This window comes from Urocitellus parryii, chromosome 11 (genome assembly GCF_045843805.1).
Source record: "Urocitellus parryii isolate mUroPar1 chromosome 11, mUroPar1.hap1, whole genome shotgun sequence".
In the NCBI taxonomy this organism is placed as follows: domain Eukaryota; kingdom Metazoa; phylum Chordata; class Mammalia; order Rodentia; family Sciuridae; genus Urocitellus; species Urocitellus parryii.
Genome location: NC_135541.1, coordinates 110,248,496 through 110,275,088, shown reverse-complemented (window position 1 = coordinate 110,275,088; position 26,593 = coordinate 110,248,496). Strand labels below are relative to the sequence as shown.

General features: G+C 36.0%; 1 protein-coding gene across 1 annotated transcript in view; it reads left to right on the top strand.

Annotated features, from left to right (window-relative positions):
- The first annotated feature begins 11,700 nt into the window (after positions 1 to 11,700).
- Spag17 (sperm associated antigen 17) overlaps positions 11,701 to 26,593 on the top strand; it is a 193,264-nt gene continuing 178,371 nt past the window's right edge. The window contains exon 1 of the mRNA XM_026407282.2: positions 11,701 to 11,787. Coding sequence (XP_026263067.2) covers positions 11,701 to 11,787 — 87 coding nt within the window. The remainder of the gene's footprint in view (positions 11,788 to 26,593) is intronic.

Below are 26,593 nucleotides of genomic sequence, written 5' to 3'. Positions count from 1 at the left end.
ATTAAATATAAATATATAAGGTGATAGTTTGGGAGTGTTATAGATTGGACATGAGGTGCCCCCCGGAAACTCCTGTGTTAATGCAGGAATAATGCAAGGTTAAATGATTAGATAATGAGAGCCATAACCTAATCCATCCATCCTAGTTTAAATGACTGACTGGCAGATGGGGCATGCTGAAGGAGGTGGGTCGCTGGGGGTGTGCCCTAGAAGGATGTATCTTTCCTGTGGGGTCCCTTTCTGGCTCCCATCTCTCTGTTCCCTGACTGCATGAATGAATAGTGCTCCTCCACCAGGCTTCTTCCAGAATATTCTGCCTCACTTGGGCCTAGAGCAGTGACCTTGACCCACCATGGACTGAACTTCTGGAACCATGAGCCAAAATTAACTCACCCTCCTCTAACTTGTTCTTGTCAGGTATTTCAGTCACAGTGAGGCAAAAGCTGACTAACAGAGAGAGAAACCCCACACATTTGAAAACAAAATCACAATGATAGTAACTCATGGGTCAAAAAAGAAAGGATTATGTTAGCAAATAAAGACTAAATTTAGTGTGATAAGCATTCAACTTTATATATTTAAGAAAAAAATCAAGTATAATAAAGGAGGACCCAAATAAGAACCAAGAATAATTAAATAGAAAACAAACATACAATAGAGAGGATCAAATAAGCCTAAAGCCTGTTACTAATATGATTGACAAATCTCTGGAAAGATTTCTCAAGAAAATAGAAAGAAGGCAAACATAACCTTCAGAATAAAGGACACATAACTACAGACCTTAATAATCAAAATGGCCATCAAAGAATATTAATACAATTCCACATTATTAATTTCAAAACAGGAAAAATTGAAAACTTCTTAGGTGTAACTGATAAAACCTAACTCAAGAAGAGTTAGAAAATCTGAATAGTGTTAGAACTGTTTAGAAAATTGTATAAGTAGTTAAATATATTTTAACAATAGCTAAAAAAAGCACCAGATTTTATAGATGATGTATCTGAAACAATCTAGGAATTGATATTCTCAAGATGATACAAACTCCTTCAGGAAACAGAAAAAGGAAATACTGCCCCACCAATTCTATAAGCTAGGATGATTTTGTCATTAAAACCAAACTACAACATTATGAAAAGTAAAATTATAAGTGAATTTCCTTATGAATAGAGATAACCTTATGTTCCTTCAAAGGGTAAGAAGTACTGAGTTGAATTTAATTGAAAGGAAATAAAATATTTGCTAAGTGCAATAATATGTAAGGGATTTTCCCTATCAAGGGATTTTCTTTTCAGTAAGCAGCAAAGAAAAACATTAAAATCAGAGGTCTCCTAGAGTTTTGCATCCATAGAGAGCGTTGATCTTTGTAAGAGAGTAACTCATGGCCTCCATTCCATATAACAGCAGGCAAATACCCGACATGGGTCCTCCTCTATGACAAACCCCATTGGGATTCACACATGCCAGTCTCAGTCCTAAGATGCCAACGTGGATAAAGAACCTTGATAATATCCTATCATTCTTTAAAGAATTCTGAGGTCAAAAAGGAGATGAGTACTTTCAAATATGACAAATGACTGGGAATGGAAATATGCTTATCCTTATCCTGCTGGGGTATTTTAATGAATGATGAAAACCCAGAGGACAAAGAGCTGACAGAAGAGAAATGAGAGTAGAGGGGGAAATGGATGGTCAACAGCAGGTAGTGCAGTCTTGGAAGAGGAGAATGGAGTATGGTAGCAAAAACAGGCATGTGGAAACAAACTGCTGTGAGTGGTGGTGTTTTTTGGTGGTACCAAAGAACTAAAGTCCAAGATAAAAACTAAATTCTAAGCAACATGAGAATAAGGATAGTTTCCACCATGTTCTCTACTCTTCGGTGCTAAGCACCAGGCCTGTGATATTATAGACACTCCACAAAATTTGTTGAAGGAATAGTTAATAAAATTTTAAAAGGCTATATATTAAGAGACTGTGCCAGTGGAGCATGGTGGCGCACGCCAATAATCCCAGTAACTTGGGAAGCTGAAGCAGGAGGACAACAAGTTCAAAGCCAGTGTCAGCAACTTAGCAAGGCCCTAAGCAATTTAGGGAGACTCTGTCTCAAAATAAAAAATAAAAAGGGGTGGGGATGTAGCTCTGTGGTTAAGCACCCCCGAGTTCAATCCCCAGTATAAAAAAAAAGGTGGGGGGGAGGCTATGTCAGTATAGATGTAGCTAAATAAAGAAATAACCGTGTGGCTATGTGGGTACATGGCTTATTTTTTAAATCTCTCCACTGAGAGGATGAAGAAACAAAAGATTGTAGTAGCAGTGTGCATGCTCATTGCCCAGATCTGGATTTTTAATACCATCTTTCAATAAAAGGAATCAGGGCACCTTGGAAAAATGTCTGCTTTTAGAGCCACAGCAGAAAATATACACCTTGCAATGCCAGAAAATAAAGTGGAAAAAAATACACAGAGAACAAAGTAATGGTGGGATGCATAAAGAGGGCAACTGGAGCCAACTGAAAGAGCTCCCAGTGGTCAAAGCTGGAACAACTGATCTGAACAATAAAAATAAATAAATACTGGATTACATTTGAGATATAAACCAAAGGGTAAAATATGTAACCCGTGAGTCCTTGCTGATATAAAAAACTGAATAAAATAAATGGAGAAGATAGAAAATTTCCCAAATTCTAAATGATTTCTGTAGATACTGCCCCCTAGAGGAGCCTGGAGCGTAACTCCCATACCTAGAATGTGGGCTGACCATAGTGACCCTTAGGGGCTGAGAGGTCTTTGTAGAGGAGAAATGTGATAATCACCACCACTTCAGTCAGGTGGTGGCATTCATCATCAGTGACACTTTATATTGGTGGCAGTTACCCTTGATATGATGTGATGAGAAAAACACTTTATATCTTTAGTCTTTCTAATTCCAGAACCCCAGTCTAAGCATGAGAAGAAGAAGAAAAAATCAGACAAACTGATATTGAGGGGCATTACACAAGATATCTTGCCATCTCAGAATTGTCAAGGTTATCAAAAGCAAGCAAAGTTTGATAAACTGTCAATCTAGAGGATCCCAAGGAGACATCTAATTGTAATGTAGTATCTTGGATGGGTTCTTGGAACAAAAAAGGGACATGAGGTAGAAACTATTAGTTTAAAAAAAGCATATCCATATTGGTCCATTGGTTTTGATATCCATGTGCCATACTAATTTAAAATGTAAGCAACAGGGTAAACTGGGTGTGGGATATATGGGAACTCTCTGTGTCATCCTTGCAACATTTCTGCAAATCTAAAAGCATTCTAAAATGAAGTTTATTTTTAAAATATAAGCTACTATTTATCAAGTGCCATAAGTTATTCTAAGCAGTTATATTTACTAACCACTTCAATCTTCACAACAAGCCTATGATGCAAACATGATTATCCCCATCTCATAAGGAAGCTAATGCAAAGAGGGGTTAAGGAATTGGTCCAGGTCATCACACAGCCAGCAAGAATGGAACAGGGAAATGAACTCATCAGAAATACTGTCATCTCCTTAGCACAGGATGCTCTGTCCAACTGTATCTCACCTCTATGATCGGATTCCCTGCATTTTAACAGGGCTCTACTGTGTTGAAAAAAGAGTATGGGGCAAGTTAAACAGATAATGTTATAAAAAGTTTTGAAAACTATGATAACCAAAAGCTTATTAGGGTTTTGAACTTCTACCAGAGTGAAGGAAGAGGGAGAAAAGATTATGGGTATAAATATGAGTAACTTAAGCTTTATAAAAACAATTTCAATAAAATGAGGAATTTACTTAGTGGGATAAATTGGCAAAAGTTATTACCCAACAGCATAGTAGGGGAAAATGGCCATGTTCTAAAGGATTAAGACAGCTGGCTCAGGTGAAGCACGTACTGTTATGCAAAAATAATCATAAAAGTTTTAAAATATGGATGCTTGGCAAATTTTGGGATCTGACTGTGAATAAAAATAGAAGCCTAATATCATAGCCAGCCTAAGAGAATAGAATTATGGTCCATAAGGAGGACACTGCCACTCACAAGAGGAAAAAAAGGGAAAAAAAAAACATGACAAACAAAGAATGAAGTTTTGTTTTGTTTAATATCATAGAGAGTTGAACTATAAGAAAGAGTCAATGAAGCTGTTATTTGGGTAGGCAAAGTTAGAAACAGTTGGCCCCCACAAAGGAAATGGAGGAAGGCCTGAATAGATTCATTCAGAAATAGAATGAGACATAGAAAGCAGCCTAAAAATCACCTTTAGAAGCAACATGGGTACTGCTGATTGACTGGCACATTGGCTGAAATTACTTTATTTTCCAATGAGTCTTCTCTAATAATCTTCCTTTGCTTTCCAATGTCTGACTCCAAGTGTTTTCTTTTTCCTTATAGTCTTTCCCTACATTTATTTTTATCAACCAAAAGGTAGAACCTTTGTTGTAGGTTTTCTGAGAAAGTTGTATTCAGAAGAGGACAGAAATGCAGGATAGGGCCATTTCCTTAAGATTGCATAATCCTCCCTCCAATTTTTAAATTGATTTCCTCACAGAACATAGATTTCAATAAGATGGTTTCCTACCTAATATATTCTTACTAGAAATAATCTTTACATTTCAATGACACTCCTCTTAAACTTCTTAAGAACTTACAAGATACCAGTGTTGTGAATATTTCTTTACACTTTCCACAGAAGCCAATGCCTACTGATATCTAAAATAAAAGCAAAAAATTTTTGAAATAAGAAAAGGTATACAATAAAAACTGTCTTAGATAATAAATATAATTTTTCAAGAAAATTCCTGCATATAAAACAATTTGAATGTAATTTTTTTAAAGAAAATCTACTCTTAACGAGTAATTTGCTCCCAGAACAGTAAGAAAAATACCTACTTAGGACCTGCATTTAAGTGAACACAGCTGCCACTTTTCAAAGACTTTGAAGTACACTTCTTCTACCTAAATCCAGCAAGTATTTTTCTCACCCCACATTTCAGTAGCATTCAGGATTCCTGGACAATCCTTCATCCTAGAAAGGCCTTCATCCTGTCTTTTGGCTTCAGTGACACAACCCGTTTGGCCACATAATGCCTCACAGGTCCACCTTCTTCATAGCCACACTCTCAAACACACAGCCCCAGGCCCTGCTCCCCTGCTTGCTCAGTGGTCTCCAGACAAACTCGTCCATACTCATTATTGCTACATACGGTGACTGCATATGATTCACTCATGTCTACTCTGCTCTTAGTGCCAGGCCCACACATCCAATTGTCTACTTGACATGGATTGATTTCTCAAGGATGTACACGCTAAACCTCTCTAAAACCAAAGCCTCACCTGCCCACCCTCAGAACCTTCTTCTAGTACTCCCATCCCTAAAATGATAGCACCAATGAACCATGAAAAACTGTATTTAATCAGGTAAACTTATTTTCTTATAGGGAGATGAATGTGATATAAAATACCATGTTTGGAGGGCAGAAGAAACCTAAGAAAGAACATCTGAAAGTTGTTGGATAGACAAATGAGTTTTTCATAGAGGATATATAATAGTCCTTCATTTCTTAATGTCTGACTCCAAGTGTTTTCTATTGTCTCATATCATTTCCTTATATTCATAAGAGGATATAACACAATTCTATCCCACTGAATAATACTCCTTCTCATTAATGGAACACTACAGTATCCTATGCATAACCTTGACAGGGGTCCCTTCAAACCAGAATGTTTCATAAAGATTGGAAACCAGTAAAAGCAAAATTAACTCATGGAAATACGAATTGACATACATGACAAGATAGAGAAAGGTAATTATGCACAGTTGCATTTAATATTTGTGAAGTCATTGTCAGAGACATTTCTCCAGAAGTCATTTGGACACCCTGCATTTTTTAGAATGTTGAGGGTCAGCCTGGGTAAGAGGAATAGAGAAGTTGAAAAGCCATCACATACAGTGCTATCAGTTCCTTGAAGCTCTACGATCAATCATTTTTCCTTTCCAAAGTCTAGCACAATGTGAACTGGTATAGTCTGTTAAGCAGAAATAGGTCACCTGAACCACAGATTGTGAACCTGAAACACAACAAGAAGAAAGTTTTATTTAACACAGCAAAAATTTATAAGTAACAGACATCTGATAAAACATTAAGAAATCAAACATTTAGCTAAGCACTTACAGAAATGACTTACCATGAGTTATGGATTTTGAAATGGTCCCCAAAGGATTAAGGGCAAATCCCTTTACTGAATATATTTAAAATTAGATTCAAAGAAAACCTTGAGTGAGAGAACACTAGAGTGAAAAATCCCACACTAACAAATATGAAACAGATGCATTTTAACTTTGTCTATTTTTAATATGTACAACAGTTATTTTTCTGATTCATTAAAAAATAGATATGGTATTCTAAACACTCTTGCCATAAATAACATAAAAATTAAATCAAAAACCCTTACCAATGGTGCTAGAGACTTATATAAAACGAAATTTAAGTATAAAACTGTAAACTCCAAACACTGCTTTTATCACAGACATACAGAGTTCTTAGGGAAGTTCTTTAGAAAATGATCTATTCCCAAGCTCCCCACAACTCACTCGGGATTGTGAACTTCAAGCACTGCAGCTGATTTTAATTGCCATGATGATGCATAGGCAGAGATGTGATATCTGGAGTAACTGGCTTCTAAACAATGAGGGGCTTTAAAGATTAAAGTCAACACTTTAAATTGCACTCAAGACTGAATAGGAAGCTATTGCTGACCATTGAATGTAGGTGTAATATTCTCCATATGTTCTGGGCCTTGTAACTGAAAGACATCTAGCCCTCTGCATCACACACAATATAGATCCAAAGGCACAGCATTATAGTATGTTGCAATACTACCAGCTCTATATATGTTAGAAACACAAATTTCAGAATGTAAACAAGATATATCTATAGTGAAAATTGTTCTTGGAAATAGGATGCAAACTGGAGAGATCAGTAGATCTCCATGAGGTCTTCTTAATCAAAAGCAAGCTGGTTGCTGCAGCTAAATGGACTTTGAATACCTGAAAGGCTAGTCCAGATGTGAATTGGTCCATAACTCCTGATGTTACCTGTTAACAGTGGAAATACAGGGTGCATCAATAGCCAGCTAGACCCTTTCATCTATGAAAAGGCATGTAGTTGACTTCCATGTGAGTAAGAGTTAACTGAACACTGTGACTAAAAGTGTAAAACTTGAATACTCAGTATTCATAGCCCCCTACAGAAACAGTGCATCCCTAAAGTAGACAGTCCTTGAGCTAAACATATTAAATGCAAAATCTTACTGGAAATACTAAATCAAACAAATCAGGGGTAACACTGCCAATGTGAAAGAAAATTCTCCAAATAGTATAGTTTTGTTTTAGTCACTGACATATGGGAAAATTTATGTAGTAAAGTATATGCTTATAAAGTTTCAACTTATATTTAGTGGGGGAAACAATTTATTATACCAAAAAAGCATAAATGTATGACAGATGGTAATGCTTTTTTTCTGCTCTTGGCAAGGTCTCTTTTAGGCTGAATGACTTTTGCTTCTTAAAACTATGAACATTGTCATTCGCACCTATTTTCTGAAATTAAACAGACCAATTCTATGATGAAATCCCCTATAAATTTGGTTACTATATAATGTCTTCCCACTTTTAAATCATAAATTATCTAGAGTACCACTTTCCCTAGAATATTGAAAAGACCAAAACTGGAAAAAATGGTATTCTGTAATGAAACCTTTATTTTAAATTCCTTAAATCAATTTTGGAAAAACTTCTAAATTTATTCTGGTAGGACTTTATATAGGAAACCATAAAAGAGTATACTAGAAGTACATTCTTCATCCAAAAATCTTTATTTTGGGCTTTTGAAATGTTCGATTCCTTTAAGTTAATGGAAAATTATATATATATATATATATATATATATATATATATATATATATATATATAACACATATATGTATATAGACATATATGCATACACACAAAAAAATGGATTTTTCAGTTCATCTACTGAGAAATTGGCAAAGATTTTCCTAAGTGTATATGACATAAGAAGGCTAGTTGTATTCCTTTAATATGCAATCCAGTTGTTTAAAGTGAGAAATCTATTTACTGGATAAAGAAGTGAAGGAAAGTACCGTATAAGCAGTTGGAAGACAAGACAAAGGGTGGGATTGGGATTGAATGGGTAATATTAGATGTAATTTCCCAAGGAGCAGGAATGGAGGACAGGGTAGAGAAGACTTCTGTGAGATCCAAGAGTTTCAGTTGTTACCCCAATATCTGGGTAGTTAGAGGAAGAGCAGTTACAACAGGAGGGAGATGTTTTTTAAAGGCCACACCTTTGCATAATTTTATTTATGTCCCATTGGCCAGAACTCAGTCACATGTTCACAGGTAATGACAAAAAAAGACTTAAAAATGCTTTCTAACTCTTACAGTAGGAAAAAGAAAAAAAAATGTTTTCTGAAAAGCAGGACAGGGTATTTATTGCCACAATAAATATCACAAACACTTTATTGCTGCCAAAGTCAGGGTTGGATAGCTGTCACTTGTAAGAAATAGCTAGTGGCATTTTCTCTACATTTTAAAGTAACATTTAATTTCATTCTTGTGTCCTTATTTCATTTTTTTCTCCTTTGTTTCTCTTTCTTATCTGCAACCTATTTTATTAATCATCTGCTACTGATTTGGCTTGACTGATTGCACAGAGTGAGTTTTATTTTGAAGTGTGCATTCACATTCAAGAAGAAAGAAAATTAGTAACGTAGCATGACATACATAAACATCTAGTTATACTTTTTATAAAACATATTTTAAATGCCCACAATTATTTTATTGGCTTTCTAATAAAAACCCAGGCCTTTTTTCCCCCAAGCAGTTTAATGAGAAGAATTATCAAAGTTTAGAATGATGGAATCTATAATTCTCAGGGTTTTGGTACAAGATTCGCCTTTATTTTAATCCATAATTCAAAACAATCACCTTAAAATACTAAGAAAATGTTAGTGTAGAACAAAATTCTGAAGAAAACACTATGAATATGAATCAGTGGCAGCCTCAGTGTTTGCTATGAACAAAGCAAAATCCTTTTCTGGAAGGTAACTCCGGCATCACTAGGCCTCAGTCATTTTATTCTCATGGTAAGAAGAGAGGGTTTCTGGGTGTGAGCTGTGGCCAGGCTGTATGGATTTATTCCCTCCAAAAAGATAAACTATACATCTTGCAACAAGAAAGGAAAACTTGTATTTTTTTGGTAAATTGTGTGTGTGTGTGGAGAGAGAGAGAGAGAGAGAGAGAGAGAGAGAGAGAGAGAGAGAGAGAGAGAGAGAGACTATTTCTGGAAATTGTCCTTTTCTTCAGAATCCATATGAAAAAAAATTTAGTAGGAGGAAAAAGTCTCCCTTCATTGGTTCAAATTATGAACAATAAATTAAAAGATGAACTATATCCTTAAGACTGTCCATCAAATGAAATATTATTATAGTGACTGGATATCAATATTGTGTTATCCAGCTTTCCATCGCTATGACAAAATATAAAGAGGAAAGGTCTATTTTGGCTCATGGTGTCAAAAGTTTCAGTCCTTGGCCACTTGACCCCATTCTATCTGGGGCTTGGTGAGGCAGTACATGATTGGGGGAGCACATAGCAGCAAAGCTGCTGACTTCATGGCAACTTTAAAGAAAAAAAAAATGAAATAGCAAGGGGTCAGGTCCTACTATGCCCTGTCACAGTTTGTCCCCAGTAACCTAACTGCCTTTCACTAAGCCCCACCTCTTAAAATGTTCCATCAACTCCCAATAGAAGTGTTGACTAGGGAGTCCATACCTTCAACACATGGGGCTTTGTAGGACATTAAAGACCAAATTATAGCAACTACCTACCCTACCCACTGCAGCCCTCATAATTTCTTCATCAAAAAAAGCAATGAAAAGAGTCCGGGCACCTTTCCCCTGTGGAAGGTCACTCACCTGTCAGGTTGTATTGAATAAAGTTGAGCAGTAGGTAATAAGCATCATCCCTGGCCCACTGCAATAGCAGAAGCATCTCACCTCTAAGCATAGGGTGGGACCAGAGGGAACAGCTAAGCACTGGTCAGCACTGCATTTTATATGGACTAAAGAGATAGTAAAACAATTCTGAATTTTGATTGAGCGCTTCCTGAGGGTGTTCTCAAATTTGTTGCGTTGAAAAAGAAAATTTAAGTACATTCAGTCTCAAAAACAGTTTATCTTCCATTTTGCCTGGCCTAAAACAGTGGTAGTAAAGAGATTAAGCACCCTGGATTTGGGATTCAGAAACTCCTGGATTCTAATTCTGGCACCATCAACCATCCTCTTTGGGACTGGGGATAATGTTGTGAGGAGGAAAAAAAAATTGCAAATGTGAAAGAAATGTGAAAGTTGTCAGAATTAAAATGGAATCCCTTGTGCCAACCCTAAGAAAAAAAGTATATAAAGCCAGAGAAAATAAAGAAGAAAGAATTCTTTCACATGATCGTTTGATAGTAACTATCACAAAAGACATCCAGAACTACAAGCTTGTACAGAGGCCACTACAACCTTACACAAAAAGTATTTCCACAAGGATATCTACTGAGCAATTATCTGTTCAAACACAGTTTTGATGTCACTCTTGTTATTAATCATTGTGGTCAAAGATTGTTGTTTGAAAATATCTGATATAATTCTCATTTTTGCCTGTAAAAACTTCCTTTTCTTCTCTTTGGAAATAAGCATAGGTTACTATGGTATACATATTCTCATTATGATGTTGTGCTAATTTCCATTGCAATGTTGCACATTCCCCAATAAATATGATTTCATAATTTTCTTTGGAGAATTTCTCTCACAGTTTTATTTAGGTTGGGACTGGTTAGTGCTGGAGAATCATGAGTTGTGAGTACTATCATTATCATTATCACTCTGCCTAACCAGAATACTTCAGGTATCCATGAATGTTGGATGCAAAAAGGGGGGAAAAAAAAAAAGAAAGAAAGCTTCTATTTCTAATGGAAGTTTCAAGGAACGACAGCTGTTTAGGGAGAGGAAACTGATATAGGAAAGTATCAATCCATCTACGACTAGATGAACGAAGGAAGAGCGATGGGACTTGTTTAGTGAGGCCCTGGGAGGCAGAACTAAGATCTGAGCAGAGAGTGGCAGTCAGGGGAACATCAATTTGGCCTCATACAAAGAAGCATTTGGGGCAGATTCGAGTGGTAGAAGAATGGCAGGGGCTGCCTCCTGAGAGGTCAGTACCACTTTCTGGGCACCGCAGGCCTAGAAGATATATTGGAGGAGGAGTCCTGGTAGGAATTTTAGAAATGATGAGTTTCCAGACAATGCCTCGGACCAGAGAGGGCTCCCAGAAGAAGCAGAAGGTCAAAGTCAGGAAAGCTTAAGTAGCCTGACCAGCCGAGTCCAGCCGAGTCCCGTCCTCCATGGCGCAAAATGCTCACATTCACCCTGGGGTCCTGGGAGTCCCGCGGTCAAACCGCAGCGCGCGCGGAAACTCCGTTGTCCTGGCGACGGAAGCGGTTAACCCGAGGACCCGGACAGGTTTGGGGGAGGGAACGGGGCGTGGCCTCGGTTACTAAGGCAGCGGGACGCTTAAGGGAGGGCCTGAGCCTAGTTTGGAGTCCAGTGCTCCTCCAGGCCTCTGCATGGCGCCCAAGAAAGACAAAGGGGGAACTGTGAACACCGTTTCTAAGCAGTGGGAACCCTTGCTCATAGCTGCACAGTTCAACCAGGTGAGCCCTGAGCGCTAATTGAAGTTCTCTCTGCCCCTAGCAAAGCCGGAAGCCCCGTCAGACCCCTCCCAGGCACCAACTTCGCCCTCCCCTCCAGACGCCACCGCTGCCCTCCCAAAGAAAACTGGGTCGTAGTCGGAACCCCTCTCTGGGGTCGTTTTCGCTCAGTCTAGAGAGGGCAGGGAATCCCGCCAGGCCAGTCAGTGGGATTTCAAAGGGTGGTGACAGGTGCCTACTGGGGAGGACAAGAGGCACCGATCTGACACCTCAGGACCCTTTTCAATGGCATAGTCCAGAAGGCACTCCACAATTTCGCTGGAATTGCACTCACAAACTCCTCGCTTCCTCTTGACAGGAATGTTGTCAAAATTATCTCTGGTTTGGCCCATAGTAGGACTTATAATGCTGAGTGAAAAAAAAGACATGGAGTGCAGGAGAGAGCAATATATACATAAAGTGAACCTTCTTACAGATAGGAAAGGATAACTGCCTTATGTAATGTCCTGGTAACATTATATCAAAGCTTTGATGTGTTTTTGAAAGTGTAAGAGACCAGAGCAACAAGGCTCTTCGTCCATAGGTTGTCACAAACACACTGGACAATATGCAACCCATCTGCCACATGACTTTGAGTTGCATGGGATCCCAGAACTGAATGGATCCCCTTACCCGCCTTTAGCCTATGGGGAATCCAAGCTCTTGTCACTTGCACCTGGAAAAAGCCACTTAAACAACTATATTATTTCTAAGTCCAAGTAAACATCTGGAAAGAGAAACATTTCTGGAAATTCCAGCCTACCATTGTGAACTACTTTTTTAAATGAAAAGAAAAAAAAACCATTTTTTTCCATTTTATATGGGTTAACATGGTGCCTTAGAGAGTTTGTACTTTAAGGGAAAAAATGGATCAAAAGTCTTTTGTGTTGTTCTCATGAGAAAGTTTTACCTATTTATCTTACCTATCTTATTTATCTTACCGTATTTTCCACTACGATTGTTTTTCTTTATGAACAGTAATTGTGTCTGCTCTGGAAATTAGTCCTGATGAAGAATTTCATAAAAGTAGTTATGATGTTATGATGCAGATGTGACATCATGGAATTTGGGGTCATTTCTATGACTTTAGGAATAAAAGATGTCAACTCAGTAATCCCCAGTTACATTCTCAAATTCTCAAAAAATGTTTTTGAAAGCACTTTGTAAAAGCACCCTCTCTTTTGCTTTTATAAGTCAGAACTAGCCAAAATAATTTTTCTCCATTTTCTTTGAGATTATGTAGGCCAAGTTGGGCTTGGAGTGAACATTTCTGCTTGAATTATAAACTGCTGAACAACGGAGTTTGATGGAGGTGCTGACACTGCATTAGCTTTAGAGTTGCAAATATGAAGCTATAATTTTCCTAGTTGAATGGAAAACCTAAAGGCACTATTTTTTTTTCTTATGGCTTGAAAACCTGAAATAATATTCGGTTTTCTTGATCCTACTCAAACAATATAATTTCAATAAATCTTGTGTACTAACAGAAAGAATTTGAACTCAAAGTAATATGTAGTTTTAACTAGAAAGAGTGAATTCACTTTTCTTCATTGGTTAATACATGTTTTGTAATTGCAAGAGGAAAACAATTGCCCTCTACCTCCTCCCATAATTTTTTGTCAGCTTGGTTTTGTGTCTGATTCATAAGGAAAATTCCCATATTAACCAACTGTCCAATGCTCTGTGTAAAAGACTCTGAATTTGGGTTAAAGATGACTGTGGATGCATAAATTCTTTTTTTCATAGTGTTTAGCAAAGTGCTCTGCACATAGTAAGGGCTCAAAATGTTACTGTTTTAGCTCCTAGAGAATTTCTTTCCTTATAGTTACTCCTGAACAGGTACATGTGGTTGAGTGTGTGTGCTAGAGTGTGTGTTGTGAATATATGTGTGTACCTCCAGTCTTCATAAGCCAGGTTTTAGAATTTTACCTCATTGGTGAATTCAACAAGCTCAGCTGCACTAGGCTTTAAAGAGAATAAATAAGTTCACAATGTTGTTACAGTGAATTTACCTTATATCACTATTTGGACTTCCCTTTAAGGCTAGAATAATTGGGAAATTTTTAGTACATTTTAGTTATTTCTAAAACATAAAATGATAGCAAATAATACAAGGCAGTCTACTAGTGAATATTAAGTGGTTAGATAGAGACTAGAGGTTGGGAAAATGAATATGAACTTGGATTATAAGGAAATACTTTGCAAAAAAACTTATCTTCAGCTGGGCCCTAAAATGCAGGTAGAATTTTAACAGATTTTAACAGGTAAAATAAAGAGGAACAATGATTTTAGGTAAAGAGACAAATATGTGCCTTAAACAAATTTTGCTGATATCACTCTGGTCTAAGATATTTTTAAGTCAATTCTGATTTATTTCTTCCAAACTTATCACATGGTAGATGATGCTGGGAGAAGAGCTTTGTTCATGACCCAATGTAAGAAAAATTTCCAGAATTTTTTAAACAACATAGTCATTCCTTTTAGGAGCTTACAGATGGTACAAAGCCTGTCTTTAAATAATGTCACATGGCTTCAAAGTGACTGGGGCTGTATGTTTCAATTGGGATTTTGTGCTGTAATCAAAACTTCTGTGTCAATCCAAGGGGAAAAAAAAGAAACCCTAGTATCAGTATTGAGAATATCCACAGACAAGGCATAAATCTTTCTTCTTTTCCTTTCAGAAAGGATGTATTTTATTTTTTTGTCACCAAATGTATCTTTCAGAATACCAGGATTCCCTGGAAGTTTGCTTGAATTGGTTTATGTATCTCACCAGCAGAGTTTGTTTTGGGCTTTTGTTAATTTTAATCATTTAATTATTTCATATTTTCAGATTACTGAGGATAGTATTTCTTTTTATTTGCACCTAAATTTAAGAAATATATAACAAAACCACAAACTTACTTGTGAGACTAACTACTGATGTGGTCATTATTCCATCCCCTTACTGTGACCCACTACAGAAAACATTAAAGGCACAGAAAAAAAATTTGTGGCAACCCATACACAATACATACCTTAACCCAGACAGACTCACTGTCCGATACTCATTGATTTCCAGTTTGTAATGATGGTTTCAGGTCCCTGGTATCCAGCTTAAGTCACTAGATACCTTTATTGTCATTTGCCCAATGTTTATCAAGGTTTTATTCTTGATGAAGTCTTCAATAGAAATAGCTACATATTTTTAAGTATTTGAAAATATCTACTGCAATATATTGAAGTCTTTACTGTTAGATGGTTCTTGCACCCACTTCCACAGTTTTGTTCTCAATGTATGTTTTCCCCTTTCTAACTAAGTAATAATATTTGCAAATGTAAATTTATAGAGACTGAAAAACACAAAGTTCTATGATTTATAATGGCACTGTCCTCACCAATACTCATTCAGAGAGGGAAACTCCTAGGGTTTTCTAGACTCATCTGACCCTTTCGTGAAACTGAAAATTTAAGAGTTTCAAGACCTGATGCAAAGACATATAATATTTTGGCACATCAGGTTTCAGAACCTAGATATTCTCACTAGTCCATACTTTCTCCTTAATAGAACTATAAGTTGTGATAATCATAGAATCTTATGTAGACTTTTCCATTTATAGTGAAACTTTACATATTTAATCTCTTATGTCAACCTCCACAACAACAGTGCTATAGGTAGTGTTATTAGACTAGAATGTATTAATAAATGTTTATTGACTACCAATAAATAAATCTAAAAAGAATACTTATTTTACCTGAAAATATCAAGCATTATTCTTAATAAATCCCTTTTCCTCTCACTTTCACATTCAGAAGGAAGAAAGGCTGTAACATTTGTAAATTCAACTCAGGCTTCTAAGGTCATCTAAGCATGACAAACAGAAATATTTGAGTTTATAACTGATATCCTGTCTGTGAGATAGATAAATTCTTGATTAGGAAAAGTTATTTTCCTCTTTGCAAAAAGAAAATTGTAGAAAAACTATCCTGCTGCTACCTTGAAGTATGCCATAGTCTCTAGTTATACTAGCAAAAGTTTGGCTCATCAAAGTCTCAGGCTACCTCTGTCTCTCAATAATCCCACTTCCATCCATGGCACTATAATTCTTTTTTTTCATTTTATTTTTTATTGATTTTTTAAAAAATAAATGACAGCAGAATATATTACAATTCTTATTACATGTATACAGCACAATTTTTCATATCTCTGGTTGTATATAAAGTATGTTGATGCCAATTCATGTCTTCATACATGTACTTTGGATAATGATGTCCATCACATTCCACCATCCTTGCTAATCCCCTGATCCTCCCTTTCCCTCCCACCCCTCTGCCCTATCTGGCACGGCAATTCTTACAGTCACTACAGCTCATTGATAACTCAGTGAGCTTATTCTTTCCCATCATTTTGCCTCTGAGTCCTCTAACATTTTCTTACTCTAATTCTTCCTTTCTGATCTCATACCCCTTACTTCTACTCACCTTAAAATTACCTATTTCTGTTTGTCAAACCACTTCCATTTTCTTTTTTTATAATATCAAACATTCAGATACCTCTTATTCTTTTTTTTATTGGTTGTTCAAAACATTACAAAGCTCTTGACATATCATATTTCATACATTAGATTCAAGTGGGTTATGAACTCCCATTTTTACCCCAAATACAGATTGCAGAATCACATCGGTTACACATCCACATTTTTACATAATGCCCTATTAGTAACTGTTGTATTCTGCTACCTTTCCTATCCTCTACTATCCTCCCTCCCCTCCCCTCCCATCTTCTCTCTCTACCCCATCTACTGTAATTCATTTCTCTCCTTGTTTATTTTCCCATTCCCCTCACAACCTCTTATTTGTATAACAATGAGAGTCTCCCTCCATTTCCATGCAATTCTTATTCAAAGTCAATGCTTTATGTATTTGTTTAGAGTCCCTATTTCTCTGTCATGAGTGTTGAAGAGGCATGTGCTGGGTAATGAAAGCCAAAGTAGTCAATGAGATCACAGCAAACTATAAAGCTTCTGCACCGTAAACAATTAACAGAGTGGAGAAACAACTCACAGAAAGGGAGAAAATATTTGCAAATCATGAAATGAATAAGTGAATAATATCGCAAATAAATGAACTACTCAGACTACTCAATAATAAGAAAAAAAAAACCTATAAAAATTGGACAAAGGACTCGGATAGACATTCCTCAAATGTCTAACATGCAAATGCTCAGTAGGTGTATAAAAAAAACACAGAATTTCTAATTATCAGAAAAATACAAATTCAAACCACAATGATCAATCACCTCACCCCTGTTAGATAGACTGTTATCAAAAAGATTAAAGATAACTCATGTTAGGGAGAATGTGTAGACAAGAATATCTGTACAGTGTTGGTGACATTGTAAATTAATTCAGGCATTATGGAAAGGAGTATGAAGATCCCTAAAAAGAAAAAAAGAAAGCCAAAAATAGAGTTTACCATATGATTTGACTATTCCATTCAGAATATATAGTCAAAGGATTTGAAATCAGTATATCAAAGAGATATCTATGCTCTAGTGTTTACTGTATACGAATATACCACACTGAATTAACCAAGAAATTAATTTTAAAAAATAATAAAGATAAGTAAAGGTTAGATTAATAGAGGGAGGAGAACAGGGGGATGGGGGGAAGGGGAAAGAGAGGTACTAGGGTCTGAATTAAAACAAGATGTATTCCAAGCTTTTAAAACTGTGTCCAAATGGATTCTACTTTCATGTATAACTAGAGTCAACAAATAGTAAATTTCCACTTTCCTTTTTTTAAACTTTTCTTCCCTAAACACTGCTCATACAGTCTTAATTCCCAGCTCAAAAACTACCAGTAATCATTTATAACCACTTTTGACAAAGTTTAATCAGTCTGTACTCTTTTTTTTATTTTTTAAATTAATTTTTTATTAATGTATGACAGCGGAATGCATTACAGTTCTTATTATGCATATAGAGTACAATTTTTCATATCTCTGTATACAAAGTATATTCACACCAATTTTTATCTTCATACATGTACTTTGGATAATAATGTCCATCATATTCCACCATCATTTCTAACCCCATGCCCCCTTCCTTCCTCTCCCACCCCTCTGCCCTATCTAGAGTTCCTCTATTCCTCCCATGCTCCCTCTCCCTCCTTATGCCACTATGAATCAGCCTCCTTATATCAGAGAAAACATTTGGCATTTGGTTTTTTGGGATTGGCTAACTTCACTTAGCATTATCTTCTCTACCTCCATTTATTTACCTTCAAATGCCCTGATTTTATCCTCTTTTATTGCTGAGTAATATTCCATTGTGTATACATGCCACATTTTTAAAACCATTCATCTATTGAAGGGCATCTAGTTTGGTTCCACAAATTAGCTATTGTGAATTGTTCTGCTATAAACATTGATGTGGCTGTGTCCCTGTAGTATGCTGTTTTTAAGTCCTTTGGGTATAGACTGAGGAGAGGGATAGCTGGGTCAAATGGTGGTTCCATTCCCAATTTTCCAAGAAATATCCATACTGCTTTCCAAATTGGCTGCACCAATTTGCAGTCCCAACGGCAATGTATGAGTGTACCTTTTTCCCCACATCCTCAACAACACTTATTGTTGTTTGTATTCATAATTGCTGCCATTCTGACTGGGGTGAGATGAAATCTTAGAGTAATTTTGATTTTCATTTCTCTAATTGCTAGAAATGATAAACATTTTTTCATATATTTGTTGATGGATTGGATATCCCTCCCTAATCCATCTCCAGCTCCATCCAGTCATCAAATTGAATTGCTACAAACAAGGCAGCCCCCTCACTGCTGCACGAACACATAAATAAGGCAGTGAACAGCTGTAGAAAGCCCATCTCTGAGGCTAAACAGATATAGGCATTACCTCTTGGTTCTCAGCTGCAGAATGTGTGACCTAGAGCAACTTTCTTGCCCTTTCTGAGCCTTGCTCTCCTTTTGTCAGATGGAGATAATAATATCTACCTCAAAGGCTTGTTGTGAATATAAGATGATACTTATTTTACTTCCTAAATATCTTGATAGCACAAGATCATTGAACATGCCTTGAGTAAATGGATTCCATTCTTTCCTCCTGCTTTCATTCACATTAGTCCACTTCCTGGACATGGACATCACCTTTCTGCTTCTTGTCTTATCTATTTGTTGAGACCCTTATAAACCATGTCTTACAGTAAGCTTTCCTAACAACTCTAACCCAAATTTAACCCTCACTTTGGCTTTAGGGTCTATTATAATTAGTACTCAGTTACAAAATGCCTTGAATTATTTGCTATCATTTCATGTTTTGCAGAACATAGGCTGCTAGAAATCACATCTTAGACTCCTGATGTGTGCCCCACAATATCTAACATGATTTCAGGTACAGGGTATGAATGTAAAGCCAAAGTGAGGGTTAAATTTGGGTTAGAGTTGTTAGGAAAGCTTACTGTAAAGACATGGTTTATAAGGGTCTCAACAAATTCTAATTCTCTGATTTACCTTGAAATATGAAGGATGAGAAGGTAGTATCTAAGATAAGAAGACAGAAAGCATCTATATGAAAAGGCCTCATAGAGATAAAATATTGTGAACATGCTTTTAAAAGAACTATGCAGTGATTCTATTTCACTTCACAGAAGTATTTCAACTGCCAATCAGGAGGCATTCAAGTAAAAGTTCTTTAACATTCAGTTTGCAGCCTCTCCTTTACTTGAGGAATAATATTTTTCTCTTATTAAATGTAGCTTAGTGACAATAGCTGAGTTGTGCACACTTGGAAAATAGTAATAAAGGCTCCTAGAGTCTTAGAACAAAGCTTATAATTCTTACAAAGGTTTGGAAGGTGGATATGGGTTCAAGATAGGTATTGCTGAAATATTAATATCCCAGACCTCTTAAGAATAAACAAAGTTATAAAATATATAGATACCAGGATGATAATAAACTGAGTCTAACTAGGTTTTGAGGAGAAAATGTTCAGTCAAATTGAAGTGTTTAAATCCTTTTTAAGTGTACTTTATCAAAGAGGGAAATGCATTTTATTGGATAGAACCCTTGAATAATTTTTGAGAGGCAGGGAAGGGTTTCTCAGCTTTTTTGATCTTAAACAGTAAGCTATTTCTCATGTAAATGTGTATTTAAGACTTACTGGAAATACTCATAATATGAGCTGAAGACTGATGTCTGGCAGCAAGTGTATTTCTGAAATTGGGTTGGTTTTTATTACTATATTTTCTGAAATATGCTTTCATTGATATTTACAAAACAAATTGCCAGTTCACACAAAGGTTGTTTTAATAAAAGCCAATGCAAACAACTGAGTTGCTAGGAAGAATGTTAAGAGGGAAATGGACTTTTCATAACCTCACATTATAATTTCTCTTTTTGGACAAAAATGTATTATTTGAATGAGTTTGGAACTGAAGGGAATTAGTATGTCAAAATATCCACCTAGATGTTATATGTGATCATTTTTATTGCAAGTGAAAAATATTAAATATAAGTAAAATGTAAGTGTTGCCAATATGAGTTTGGCAACATCCTAGGAAAATGTTAGTTAAGAAATGGTGAATGTTGACCATGGTTCAGCTCTGGCCATAGAAACCATCATTGGCTCCCAGTTCCCACAGGATAAAATCCAATGTGTTCTGCCCAGCTTTCACAGCCCTGCCACATGTGGCCTTTCTCTGCCCACGCATCTTTTATCTCCCTCGACTCCAGGCAAATGCTCTCTTGGGTATCCCCAGGTATATACAGACTACACCCATGTAATTTCTTGGCCTGATGAACTCCCTGCAATTCATTCAACCTTTTTTTTAAAAAATCCTCTCCTATGTTTCCAGAAAGCAGCTCAAGTCACATACCACTCTGGTCCTCACTGACTTTCCTCCCCTCACTAAACTACCTCGAGGATAGTTACCCTCGATTGTTACCTACTTTGAGCTGTTGCCCAACAATTTCAGCATTTTTTCCTATATCTGCATCCTCTATGGCACCACACATGCCTGCAGGGTGGCAAGGTTAATTATTTCAAGTTTCCTCCTTCCTGGCTACAGTACCAACTAGAGATAAGCCTGTAGTGGTCCTCAACAAAGACCTACTTGGTTTTATCCACTGGTTATGTTACTGTCTTAGCCTCCAGGCCTGCCTTCACTTTTGATCTCTGGTATCAGTCTCAATCCATTGGTCATAGTAACAAGTTGAAGATTGAACTCCAAACTTTAGTTACTCCATCTATAAAACAGGGGTGGTGGTCATAGCTGTCTCTTGCAGTTATTAAAAATATCAATGTGAGGTCTCAATGGCATCCAGCACATAGTATCTGAAACTTCATACATCCAAATCCAAACTGGATGTCCCCTGCAATCTTTCTTTTTATCAAGTCTTCACTTTATTGAACAATATTACCATTCACCAAGACAGTCATTACAGCCTAAAATCTTGTATGCATTGTCTTTTCCTCCCTATCCACAGCCCATAATCAATTCTTCAGTTAGTCCTGTTGGCTCTGCCTCTGAAATATGTCTAAAATCTACCTCTTGCTACCACTCCCACTGCTATGCCCTAATCCAGACCACAGTCATTTCTTGTCTGAACTATAAAATAACCCAGGAGATGTAGAACTTTGTTTCTTACTCCCATTCCTGCTGTCTTGGAGTCTAGTCTCCATATATCAGTGGCAATGGTTCTTTTTTTAAATTATTATTTTTTACTTATTCTACTTAGTTGTACATGACGGCAGATGTACTTCAATTTATCGTACACAAATGAAGCACAACATTTCAATTCTCTGGTTGTACATTTTGTAGAGATGCACTATTCATGCAATCATATGTGTACGTAGGGTAATGATGTCCATCTTATTCCACCATCTTTCCTACCCCAAAACCCCTCCCCATCTTCCCCTTTTAATATTAAGACAGACTAAAATTCAAATGCTCCACCATGGCCTAAAAGATTCCATGTTCCAGGCCTCTGCCAACCTCTCTGACCTCACCCTGTGTCTCCTATGAATCATCCACCCCCTCAGCCCTCTGCAGCCACACTGGTCTTTTATTGCTGATACTCAAATCCATCAGAAATCATGTTGTCACCTTAGAGTTTTTGCTCTTGCAGTTCCTTCTGCTAGAAAAACCCTTCTTCATATAGCCAAGTGATTCACTTCCATCATTCTTTTAGTGTTCTGTTCAAATGTCAGCTTTACTATTTGAACTATGCTCCACCCTCTATCCACATTCCCTGACTTGATTCCACAACTTCTAATTTACAGATATCTCATTATTCTCTGTCCCCTATGTGAACACAAGCTCCAGAAGAGCTAGGATTTATCTTGTTCACTAATGTACTGCAGACACATAAAAGTATCTCTGGCATATGAAGGAAGTCAGATATATTAATTGAATGAAGGAATAATAGATGCTTCAATAGGAGGAGCTCATAGTAGCAGTAGAACATTTATAAAGTGGTGTGAATATCAAAGTGTATTATGAAAGTGTGTGGGATACTCTTTCACCCAATATAAATATTTATAATTATTATTGTTCATGTGAGTGCTAAACATACACTTTACACTCAACATACGCAAAACTCTTTTATGCTCTTGGATATGGGTACTGTCCTGTTCAATGAAGTTAGAAATCATCCTTGAAGCGCCCCTTCCAGTATCAAATTATCAGCAGTCCCTACTGCTTCTTCTGTTTCTGCACCTTTCTTTCCACCATTCATAATGTCTAACTAGCACCATAACAATAGCATTCTCACTGGGCATGATGGTGCAGACCTGTAATCCCAGTGGCTTAGGAAGCTGAGGCAGGAGAATGGCAAGTTCAAAGCCAGCCTCAGCAACTTAGCAAAGCCCTGAGTAACTTAGCAAGATTGTGTCTCAAAATGAAAAAATAAAAAGGGCTGGAGATGTGGCTCTGTGGTTAAGCGCACTTGGTTCAATCCCAAGTGCACACACACACACACACAAAATGCCTTTCTAACCTCTTTCCTTCCCTTTCCTTTATCCAGCAATAAATATTTAAAATATTTTAATAACTATCACAGTTATGTCAATTAACATATAAATTTTAAAATTTTAAATTAACATATATTCTCTAAACTATATGTATCTTATTAAAATGCTTGCCATCTAATGGCTCTAATACATATCATTCATCAAATTTTTCTTATGATTTCAAAATCATTGGTGATTTTCAGAAACATTGGTGCAGGCTTTTGGCTAGAATGGCTTTTTCTTCCTAAATGATGCCTTTATCTGAGTGTGATGTGACATGGTATCATCTCTAGGCTCTGGCCATCATTTTTGTTTTAAATGGATAGTAATTATTTATGGTAATTGGTAGCTCTCTGTACACAGAGATTTCTCCTGGTACCATCAGTATTGCTTATTATACTGAAAATTGTTCCAGCTTTTGCTAAACTTTTAGTAATTATGTTGAATTTTCTAACCCTCATAATACTGACATTTTATATATGTAATTTCTTTTATTGTCTTTATTTTCAGTTAAATGACAAAACTATTTCTTGAAATTCCATATTTAATTAACTGAAGTTTTATAAGTTAATTTTAATTTTTCATAAAATATAATTTTACAATTTATAAATATTAGAATATGTAACTTATAGTTAATTTTATGAGTTTATGATCACCTTACATTCACTTTGTTATAAAACATAATGTGATTAAAGTTTAGGACTGAATAAATTGAAAGAGGTTAATTCACTGTATATATTAATTTTTGTCATCAGATAATAAACCCATATCTGTAGAGTTTATTAGACAATCAAACAATGTTCCTCTTAGAATTGATATTTTGTCTTGTTTCAAATCATACTTTTTATTTTTCTGTTTTTATATATCCTCTGCTTCTCTTTCACAGTTTTCTTGATTAATTTTATATGGGCAAAAATTTTAATTTTCTTTCTTGTAAAGCTAAGCAAACTATTGACATTTCTGATAGAAGATTTTATTAAGACCAAATCCCTGAAAGGATTTCAATTTCTAAATGCTTAGCAACACTCACTTTACAATTTGTTAAAAGGAGTACCTGGGGCTCAGCATGATTTCCACTCAGTATTTATAGTCATAATTCTACAGAATGCCCACAGGAGTCCTAAAAATTTTCTAATGTTCAATGTCCACCTCTCTTTAGGTATATTATTTCATTATCTCTGGTGTTTATTTGATATATGGTATTAAACAGAAAATTTATCCAAAAAAATTATATGGGGTTGCTGTATTTACAGCTTTCATTTTGCCATCTAGATACATTGACTACAACAGAAACAAAACATCTGTAACTTTTTCTAAAATTGAGAGCTTAAACACCAAAGCTTTCTCATGTATCCACATTGGCACTGTTGTCATGTAAATATTTCTCATAGAAATTATTTTTCTTGGTCATCAATGTTACAAGTTGAAATATAGATGCTAATATAACTCTACCAGATCAACAAAAAATCATCTTCAGCATCTTGAATTTTGCATACTAGGCATCATTAAAACATATTTATGTGAAATATTTAAAGCTTTATCAGTGGTGATTAAAATTTCACTACTTTGATTCAATTTTTCAAAAAGGCTGCTTTCTCATTTCAGAAGATAAATGTTTGCCAAAATCAGGGCTATATAAATCTACATTGCCATGAAACATCCATCCATATTACTTCTCAAAGGTTCTTAATGTTTCATGTCTGATAATGCTTACTTATATTTAATTTCATGATCGATTGTGTTGAAAGTTGTGGTGATATATTTAAAAGTGTTTTTCATTTTATTGACACACTTTGATAAGTTATTTCAAATACTTTAATGAATAAAACTGATTTATGATATTCTTTAAGCTTTCCTTTGTTAATGATTGCAAAATTTATTTATTAGAAACATGCCACTTGGATTTTTTTTAAAAGTGTTTTGACTATTCAACTTTTAACAACACAAATTTTAAGCTCCATTTCCATTCAACATTTACATCACTAGCAATAATAAGTTAATTGAATTTGTTGATTTTATTGTTTTATGTCATTTTTATTTTAGAAATAGAAATTATTTATGTTCTAATGATTTTTGCACAATATGAGAACATGCCTCAGATTATGATTTTTTTATCTATGATCCCCTGAAGATTCAGAATATTTACCTCTTTATGACATTTAAGCAATAAGAAATATATTGAAGTTTTGAAGTTGCTTTATTGTGGATTTTCATTTTTAATATTTTAATTTACATTTATGTATACTACTAAGTTCACACACTAGAATTGGATTGCACCATAATTAAAATAAAAGTAAAAAATAAACAAGGCAGAAGCAATGCATTGATGATGGTGTGTATCTATCTGGTGACCCTTCAAAAGCTAAAAGTATATAGAAAAAAGATGTATGGTGTAGCTGCCTACCATGGCACAGCCAAGACTCACAGATGTGATACCAGGAGGTCAGTTGTTGATCATAGCAACATGCTATAATGATCAGTTTGTACAAATGAGATTATGTTAGATTTTACATTCTTTATTTTACCACTTACCGAAATTAGTTTTACAACTTTTACCAACTAGTATGCATTTCAGTTTAATGCTAGCTTAGCACAACCTATGGGTACTCAGAGACTATCTGTACAATATTCTCTTCTCTCCAGGTATTCTCTACTTGGCCACCTGGGTTGTCCTTCTACAAAAATAATATGATTGTATCACTACCTTCCTCAATCTCAAGTCTTGCTGTTATTTACTTTACGCTTCACAATCTTCCCAGTACCATCCCTGCCTCTTCAATCCCTTCCCTATTCAGACAAGTAATTTCATTGCACAACCTCACAGGTCAAGGCTACCAGCAAGGCTGTGCTTTGAGACACAGAGGATATGGTGCCTGGCATACCATTACTTCCCTGACACCATTTGTTGGGCTTCTTACCACTCTTAAAGTTACAGATCAAATGTACTTAATCCATTAGACTGTCTTTGACTTTCCTTTTCCCATCCTTAATTTGTCATGTTCCCATAGTATTTACAGAGACCCCAGTGATGGTAATTACCATGGTTTATTAAAGTTATCAGTGGGCCTGTCCCCTCACTTGAGTATGAACTTTTCTTTGGGTATCGTGTCTGGAACTTAGAGCCTGGATTATGTTCAGTCAACTTGAATTGGAAGAATGGCAACACAAATGTAGTAGTGCTTCAAGTTATTTGTACCCAAATCCCCAATTAAAGTTCTCCAGTTAAAGTTCCTCTTTCCCCATGGCAAATTTAATGGCTATTTTGTGCATCTTTTCAGCCATTCAGTCCCTTCTTGGGCTTATGCCCAAAACTGAGCACAGCTTTCCCAGTGCAAAGACAGTCTGGTTTTTATAGGTAGGTAATGCTTTCTATTTTGCTCTCACTGTTTTCTAACTATGAGGAGCAAAAGCCTTTCCATAGAATTATATCACACTTAGCTGATGGTCATGGGGAAGCATTGCATATAACTACATTTCCTATAATTGATAATAAAAGCCCCCAAACTTAGGACCAGGGCTTAGGATATGTTTTCATTTATGTATTCACTTATCCTCCCACACTGAATCTCATCTGACAGATCTACTTTCTGAAAAGCTTTGTGACATCCCTTTTCCTTGCCTACCTGTTCCCTTGGCCTCAGGCCATCACCATCACATTGCTGATGCAGGCAGGTTCAGGAGAAGAAAGTGTGTGGCCTGAGTCAGGGATGTCTTTTGCTATCTGTGTCACCTTCATCAAGTCTTCTTGTCATAGTTTTTATTTTTT